This window comes from Salvelinus namaycush, chromosome 1, assembly GCF_016432855.1.
Source record: "Salvelinus namaycush isolate Seneca chromosome 1, SaNama_1.0, whole genome shotgun sequence".
NCBI classification, from domain to species: Eukaryota; Metazoa; Chordata; class Actinopteri; order Salmoniformes; family Salmonidae; genus Salvelinus; species Salvelinus namaycush.
Genome location: NC_052307.1, coordinates 61,572,121 through 61,581,247, shown reverse-complemented (window position 1 = coordinate 61,581,247; position 9,127 = coordinate 61,572,121). Strand labels below are relative to the sequence as shown.

General features: G+C 46.6%; 1 protein-coding gene across 1 annotated transcript in view; it reads right to left on the bottom strand.

Annotated features, from left to right (window-relative positions):
* Nucleotides 1-331: 331 nt before the first annotated feature.
* Nucleotides 332-9,127, bottom strand: part of LOC120046656 (AT-rich interactive domain-containing protein 3B-like) — an 82,518-nt gene continuing 73,722 nt past the window's right edge. The window contains exons 5-9 of the mRNA XM_038992052.1: nucleotides 7,797-7,980; nucleotides 5,771-6,024; nucleotides 3,917-4,186; nucleotides 2,895-2,987; nucleotides 332-2,796 (exon numbers count right to left, since the gene is read on the bottom strand). Coding sequence (XP_038847980.1) covers nucleotides 2,612-2,796; nucleotides 2,895-2,987; nucleotides 3,917-4,186; nucleotides 5,771-6,024; nucleotides 7,797-7,980 — 986 coding nt within the window. The 3' untranslated portion in view covers nucleotides 332-2,611. The remainder of the gene's footprint in view (nucleotides 2,797-2,894; nucleotides 2,988-3,916; nucleotides 4,187-5,770; nucleotides 6,025-7,796; nucleotides 7,981-9,127) is intronic.

The window sequence follows — 9,127 nt, the reverse complement described above, 5'->3', positions numbered from 1 at the left end:
ACAGTCATTCCTAGCAGAGAGTCCTGAAAGGTTTAATGGTCTCACACAGCTGATTAAGGCAGCAACTACATCTTTCACCTTTATTAAATGTGGACATAATATTTTGTCGAGGGATTGCAGGTGTGTCTTCAGTCATTGTATATATGTTGTGGTGGTCCTGTAATCCTGACCTGTGGTCTGCACCACAAAAGCCAACAAATAACAGCTAAAACACAGCTTACTAGGGAAGCAGGTAGCCTAGTGGTTAGAGCGTTATGCCAGTAACCGAAAGGTTGCTAGATCGAATCCCCGAGCTGACAAGGTAAAAATCTGTCGTTCTGCCCCTGAACAAGGCAGTTAACCACTGTTCCTAGGCCGTCATTGTAAATAAGAATTTGTTCTTAACCGACTAGTTAAATTAAAAAAAGAAAACAAAGCTGCCCACCTCAGAGATAAGGAGTCAAGTCTCTAAAAGGTTCAGAAACAGTTAAACGCCTCACATTCAACACAGATAATGCTAGAAATTTATTTCATCCAAATCATGTTCTATTAAAAATGCTGAGAAATTACCTGAACAGTTTGAGAATGGAAATACTGTAACAGTGGATGTGTCGGAGGAATTTGGAAGGCCTGAACTTTGAATTGAGACAGAGAAACCAGTTGGCGAAACAGCTACCCTTTCTCCGTCTTATTCAATGTAGAGGTTAGGTCAAAGGGCTTTGTGCAGCATAACTCACTGAGGTATATCCCTGGTATATGTCAGGTGATGCGTGCCATGCCAGGCAGAACCATACCAGTCCCAAGATTCAATCACAGGTAAGCAAAGGTCTGATTAAGATAAGGAAAGCAACATAACTAGAGCTGACAACTTTAACAGCAGGGACTATAGAAGATGGGCTATTATGAAACCCATTCTTTACCCCACTGTATCTTACCTAGTGGTTCAGCTAGCCTATTCAGCTAACCCACAGCAGCTAGCCCCCAACAGCCTGGGCAGGGAACAGGGCTAGTCTTTGGTATTCAGCTGTGCACCGACCAGAGGTCACCACACACACCAGAGGATTACGGTGTAAAAAACTGACCACCTGATTGTACACATGCAGAGCAATACTCTTAAATAGATTTATTCTCATAAAACGCAGTATGAAGTAAGCCAGAGAAAACCGGAGGAGAGCAAACCCATCCCAGTTCAGCTTGGTATAATAATGTGTCCTCAAGAAAATCCAGCAGTCAAGTCTCTACGTATGTAGTCCAGCATTCCGGCAGTCCACTCCTGTGGACCGTTGCTCGTCGCAGGGACTCAACCCACCAGGTCAAGTCACGCTGGCTTTGCAGCAATGAGGTATGTAGTGTACGTCTCCTTCTAGAGAGTCTGAGGTATTCTTTTGAAGACAGTCTGTTAGACTTGCGCATTCTTTCAGTGGGATCCTTTTTTAAATGACAAAGCGAGTCCATAATAAGAGACTTCACGATGCTTCCTGAGAAAGGCCCCTCTCCCAAACGGAGAGGCGAATATGAGGTTTGAAAAGGTATGTGGTTAAAACACTTGTGGTCTGCCAGTGTTGGAGGAAAACCATTGATGGGTGATATGTCTCTCCTCTCTGTTGAATTGAAATAGGGACACACACTGATCCCAGAGCAGGGAGCAGAACACCTTCACTACCTTTCTGATGATTAGATAGATAGATAGATAGATGCGGGGTGGTGAGTTGGGGGCTTGCTAGTTCTAAACAGATCGGCGGATCAGTCGGTTATTATAACATCACATTGTGCGTGATAAAACGTCCAAAGCTAATTCTGATCCTCAAAGCCCTTTAGACACAAGGCCCATCTGTATCTTCAGTTAGATTGAAGATTAAGTACATAATTCCAAATAGGCTGAATGAGTGGGTGACTTCCCTGGTATTGATTGTGGGAGTGACTACTGTATACGAGGTATTACATGGCGATCTGTAGGATCAATAATGTAGTGCACTCAGAAGTAAAAAGGCTACGGACCGTCGTCATGGCAACTCGAGCGTTGTGATAGAGTTACTGTATAAATGTGTAGGAGGTGTGCTGAGGTGAGTGAGGTTCCGTTGTGAAATTCCCCAAAATTCCCCTGATTTCAACAAGATCAAAAAGGATACAAAAATAAAGTTAATTCAGGTGAAGTATACTACAGCTCCTGAGGTAAAGATACCACTGCAGGTTACTTGTTTTTAGATATGTATAAAGATAACTAAAAAAATTATAAAAAAATACAAATGGCAACAAACAAAATCATAAAATAAAACTCTTCAAGTTCAGTTGTGAACACCTGTCAGTGGGTTTTGGCTGAGCGCTTTGATTGTGTTTAGCATGCATTTGGTATAAGAGTCTCTGTGTGCTGGGTGTCTGAAATGCATGTGTGTTTGTGTACATGTGTGTCGAGTGTGTAAAATGCATAGGTGTGTGTGTGGGTGCATGTTTTCTTGAGATGTAATTGGGTGTGTGAATTGTGTATTCATAAATGGGTAGCCAAGGTTGACAGGAGCGATGAGGTATTTGTTGTGCAACAGTTTTTTTCTTATCGATTTATCAATGTACTGTATTCATGCTAGGCCTCGGTGGTGAGGAAAAGCCTGGAGAGTGGGTGGTAGGGTGGCCTGAGCTAAGGTGAGCCACTGGCGGAGGGCTCGGCCGAGCAAGGCCCCTTGGAAGAGGAGGAGGAGCTTGGACTGTGGCTGTGAGCAGAGGTGGCGAACCCAAACCCAGCGCTGGATCCAGCAGGGGGCACTGTGGCCGCAGTGGACATGCTAGTCCCTGGTGCGCCTGACTTCTGTGCAAACAGGGTTCCTACAGGACAGAAGGACAAACAGAACATTACAGCAAGATGAACAACACAGCCAAATCCGTTTATTTCTGAGTGTATGTACGCTCACGCACGCACACACCTGAATAGTGTGTGCCGTTGACCTCCACAGACACACTGATGCTAGCAGATCCATTGGTGGAGATGCTCAGAGCCATGTCCTGCTGCTTCTCATCTAGAAAGAAAGAGAAATAGGAAGTGTAAACCTCTGTGGGCAGAAAGCAAATCCAGAACCTCTGACCAATTCAAAAAAATATATATATATCTCCAAAGGAAAGGACGCAGAAACATGGGAACTAGAATTGAACTCTATTCATTGTCTACACAGGTACTGTACAATAACATGCAGTAAGTGAGAATCGGGTGTCACGCACATTTCCTTGTGGGTGTCTTGCAGCATACATCTGCATAACCCACTGAGGAGAGAAACACAATCATGTCACAGTAACTCCAGGAAAACATTCTGCACTTCCCCTCTCAAAGCTTTTATTGTGTAGTAGTCGTGTTGATTGTTGTACTCGCAAACACACATACAGGCTGCACCTCTACTGTGTGTGTGTGAGTGAGAGAGAGAGTGAGAGAGAGAGAGAGAGAGAGAGAGAGAGAGAGAGAGAGAGAGAGAGAGAGTGGGGAATAACCAGCATGTGATAACATTAAGGCACCAAATAAAGCATGTGTTATGACGTACATCCAAACAGCCAGAGGCTGAGCTGAAGAGGCGCAGGTCAGTGAGTCAGCTAGCAGAGTGGCCTGGCAGCCTTCATCTCTGTTGTGCAGTGACCGCTGCGTTGCCTTTATAATGGCTTCTAAATGTCATCCTGTATCTCACGGGGGAGCTGAGGAATGGGAGTTGGAGAACTGTGAGGGTACCTGGTGTAGGCCGTGTGTTTTTTCATGGTGCTCAGAGAGTCAGGCATCGAGGGAACTTCAGCGTGCATCACTAGTGTACTTAAATGTATGTTTCATTGACAAATAATTACTAGTGCATATCAGGCATTACTCCAGTCTCGAATACGTATAGAATGTACTGTATGTGTCAGATACAAACTGACTATGATATGTAACTGTATAGAGTGCCCAGGGGGAGTCAGTCTGGGCACGTACCTCTAGCGGTGGCGCTGTTGCCCAGGCGCAGGTTCATGGGGACCTGGGAGGCCATGACAAGCAGGTTGTGTTGGAAGGCCTGCTGCATCAGACGCTGCTGCTCCTCTGCCAGGCGTGCCATCTTCCTCTCAGGGCCCTCGCCAGTCTCCAGCTTCTCCCTCAGCTGCTCCAGAGTGGCAGCTCGCGCCAGCCCTGACATCTGCTGCTGCCCCAGCGCCAGGGACATGGAGGAACCACGAGCCGCTGCTATCATGGAGGGGGTGATCTCTTCTAGAGGCAGGGTAGGAGAGGTAGGATATGTTACTTCCATAGAAACAAAAATGAGATTAATTTCAGTATCGTAAAATATGAAGATTATTTTAAAATAAAATGACAATTTAACATAGTAAAATGAGGCCAAAGAAAGGGAGGGAGATCTGTTGAAACAATAACTACCTATTTTAGAGAAGAAAAAAGACACAGCAATTATGTGGGCCATTATACAGTATTTTCTGTAACTGAGCCACATTCCAATAACATCAAAGGCAAGATCAGATAAGAAAAACAGGTAATGGTAGTGATCAAGCCAGATCCTATTGATGTGGACAGACAGCTGTAATCCAGGCTGGCCGTAAAGTGTCCTGCTGTCTGTGGGAAACATGTTATTAATCAGTAGTAAATGGTTAAGAGACAGTGAACAGCCCAGGGTCAAACCCTCAGTCACACTCAGACGCTTTGATCACAAAGGGAGTGCATCGATCATCACACAATCTACAGTACAATACACACTGGCAAACAGTGGAGGCTGCTGAGGGGAGGACGGCTCATAATAAATGGTTGGAATTAATGGAATGGCATCAAACACATGGAAACCATATGTTTTGTACCCTTTTTCTCCCCAATTTCATGATATCCAATTGGTAGTTACAGTCTTGTCCCATCGCTGCAACTCTCGTACGGACTCGGGAGAGGCGAAGGTCAAGAGCCATGCGTCCTCCGAAACATGACCCTGCCAAGCATCACTGCTTCTTGACACTGCTCGCTTAACCCAGAAGCCAGGCACACCAATGTGTCGGAGGAAACACCGTACAGTAGGCGCCCGGCCCGCCACAAGGAGTCGCTAGAGCGTGATGGGACAAGGACATCCCGGCCAGCCAAACCCTCCCCTAACACGGACGACGCTACGCCAATAGTGCGCCGCCTCATGGGTCTCCCGGTCACAGCCGGCTGTGACACAGCCTGGGATCAAACCCAGGTCTGTAGTGACACCTCAAGCACTGCAATGCAGTACCTTAGATCGCTGCGCCACACGGTTGGCAGAAACCTTGTGTTTGATACCATTCCACTTATTCCGTTCCAGCCATTCCCAAGAGCCTGTCTTCCCCAAGTAAGGTGTCACCAACCTCCTGTGCCGCAGAGATTCCATAACACAAGGCCTGCCGATGAATGTAACGTGTGTAAAGTACAAAATACTTCTGTAAAGGGCTATTAATAAATCAGAGCATTCTTCTTGTAATACTACTCTCTGTAGGCTGTGGTGTCTAATCCTTTCCAGACAATTCAAGAATATTCTCCTGTAGTTCCTAACCATTGCGACAGAGGGCGCCACGGCACTATGGATATTTCTTGAGGGTTGTGCTCTGATCAGTCTGATGCGCTCCAAAACTCGGAGCTAAACTCTCACTTCTATCTTATTTGAACCCAATAGACAGCATGGGCTTTGTTTTCCTTTTGCCAAGATGCCTACTCTGTGTTTAGGCTATATCTTAATTGCAGTATTTATTTGTATTAATACATTTATAATAATTTATTTTCTAATCTTAACCCTTAATTTCCAGTCGTTTATTGAGAAGTTGTTGATCCTTTAATACTCACCTTTTTTGAGAGAGTGGACGGGTGAGGCCAGCAGGCCGTTGAGGCTCCCAGCGGCTCCCGCCCCCAGTGCAGACAGGTGCATCTTGGGAGGGGAGAGGATGTGAGGGGCTGTGCTGGAGGAGAAGCGGAAGAGGCTGCTGCTGTAGCTGGGACGACGGCCCTCCCGGCGGTTACTGTCGATGGCCGCCTGAAGCTCGCCTGGCGAACTTAGACCTTTCCTCTCACACTCAAAGGGATACAGGTACTTCATGTACCTGAATGAGACAAACATTAAGATGGAAGATAAGATATGCCATTCGGCAGACCAAAGCGACTTAGTCATGCGTGCATACATGGTCTTCAGATCACAGTACACACACACACACTATATTTGCAAAAGTATGTGGACACCCCTTCAAATTAGTGGATTCGGCTATTTCAGCCACACTCGTTGCTGACAGGTGTATAAAATTGAGCACACTGCCATGCAATCTCCATAGACAAACATTGGCAGTAGAATGGCCTTACTGAAGAGCTCAGTGACTTTCAACGTGGCACCGTCATAGGATGCCAAATTTCCAACAAGTCAGTTTGTCTAATTTCTCCCCTGGTAGAGTTGCCCAGGTCAACTGAAAGTGCTGTTATTGTGAAGTGGAAACGTCTAGGAGCAACAACGGCTCAGCCGTGAAGTGGTAGGCCACACAAGCTCACAGAAAGAGTGCGTAGCGCTTAAAATCGGCTGTTCCAAAATGCCTTTGGAAGCAACGTCAGCACAAGAATGTTGGGAGCTTCATTAAACCGGTTTCCATAGCCGAGCAGCCGCACACAAGCCTAAGATCACCATGAGCAATGCCAAGCGTTGGCTGGAGTGGTGTAAAGCTCGCCGCCAATGGACTCTGGAGCACGCTTCACCATCTGGCAGTCTGAAATCTTAATGCTACAGCATACAATGACATTCTAGACGATTTTGTGCTTCCAACATTGTGGCAACAGTTTGGGGAAGGCCCTTTCCTGTTTCAGCATGACAATGCCCCCGTGCACAAAACAGAAATGGTTTGTCGAGATCGGTGTGGAAGAACTTGACTGGCCTGCACAGAGCCCTGACCTCAACCCTATCAAACACCTATGGTATGAATTCGAACGCCAACTGCAAGCCAGGCCTAATCGCCCAACATCAGTGCCCGACCTCACTAATGCTCTTGTGGCTGAATGGAATCAAGTCCCCGTAGCAATGTTCCAACATCTACTGGAAAGCCTTCCCAGAAGAGTGGAGACAGCAAAGGGGGGGGACCAACTCCATGTTAATGCTCGTGACTTTGGAATGAGATGTTGGACGAGCAGGTGTCCACATACTTTTGTTCATGTAGTGTTGATGCAGTGGCAGAGAGGTCAAATAGCTACCTAACAGAGACCATGGTATGTAACAGCCTGAGTGTGCAGTAGCATTAGCAGCATAGGTATTTTTCCACCTCATAAAAATGTATAAAAGCGAAGCGCATAATGGAGAGAGAACACCGAGGATCAATACGGAGTGAAGAGCACTATCCATTAGATAAGACCAGTGGACCGTTGCTGCTGGAGAGAACAGGCAGGCTGAGTAGGCTAGCATTAAAAATACATAAAGGTTCATTAAGGCTCTCTGGTATACAGGCAGCAGTGTAGTGAGCTAAAGCCCTACACAGGGGCTTCCAGAACGCAGAGCGCTCGCCCCTCAGTGAAAGCACACCTCAATTGCTGTGAACTCTGACCCAAATCACATCACATAATCTATTGGATCAATGGGCTCCTCACACGTGTGATGTAATGGATGGAGGATGGAATGCAGCGAGAGGTGAGTAGTTAAAAGAGAGGGATGTGTACACACACACACACACACACACACACACACACACACACACACACACACACACACACACACACACACACACACAGGGTCAGGATGAACGGACACATGCAGGCAGACAGCCGTCATAGAAAGAGAGAGACACAGATACACACCATAGGGACACATGACTAAGCAGAATGGGGTAGAGAGAGAGAGACTTACTGTGTGCGGAGGGTGAAGGCAGCAGAGGTGATAGAGGTGGGCAGGCTGAGGCCCTTGGTGATCTCTCTCCAGATCTTCTTGTTGATGACCTCCACCAGGCCGCCCTTCTCTGTCACCAGCTTGTAAAGCATGTACAGGTCCAGAACCTGCTTGGCCATGATGGGGATGCGGTTCACTGGAGTCCCTGAAGGTAGAACCACACGCATCAATAGGGAACCAAATATCCTGTTAAAGTGACATTGCTGAAGGAGCTGGAATGGTGTGGATGAGGAGGTTTGTTGCACATTTTAACAACTTTTTAAAAAAGTTAACTGTTTTGTTTTTTACTCAATATTTTCATAGCACTGTAATATGCTTTCAAAAGTTAATTGAAACAGAAATGGCACGCGATCTTCTATTGAAAGTACATTTTCACCCCACATTGTTTGCTGAAACAAATACCCAGATGATATCGTTACTGCTCTCGGTGACAGAGGCCCATAACTCAGAGAGCCGGTTGGATTAGACTGGGAAACGTAAACACAAAGGAATAAAAATGACAAAGAGAACATATTAGCCAAGTTAAGGCAAAGACAGCTGGACCTGGAAAGAGGGATTTGCAAAATACAAAGTGAACCTGCTCCAGACTTTTGATACAGATGCATTAATCTTGTTAACAGCTTATCTGCAGTAAAGCGTGTAGAAAGTGTGTGTGTCGGGGGGGGGGGGGCGTGTAACCCTGGTCTAGAAAAAAGTGCTACGCGCCACTCTCCAGTCCCGACATGTCGGGGGGGTGGGGGCGCTTGTAGGCCTGCTAATCTTTGGGCAGCGGGGGGGAGCATGGATAGCCTGGTATAATGAAGCTTATTTCGGGGATTGTGCAGAGTAAATCCCCACCCCTCGGCTATTAGCTGTTGTGCTAGTGCTGCCCGGGCCCTGGTGCAGAGTGGCTGCTGAGTAGAGAGGACGGCCAGGCTGAAGCCAAGCCAGCTTTGTGGCACAGTGGTTAATAGCAGCCAATCCTCCCATCCTCCGCAGCTCTAACCTGGAATAAGACCCATTAATGTATTTTTCAAATAGCAATATGATCAGGCCAGGAGATTAGCCCTGGTCCTGATTCAAAGTCTCATGTTCTTATTTTCAATGACGGCCTAGGAACGGTGGGTAAACTGCCTTGTTCAGGGGCAGAACGACAGATTTTTACCTTGTCAGCTCAGGGATTCAATCTTGCAACCTTACAGTTAACTAGTCCAACGCTCTAACCACCTGCCTCTCATTGCACTCCACAAGGAGCCTGCCTGTTACGCGAATGCAGTAAGCCAAGGTAAGTTGCTAGCTAGCATTAAACTTAT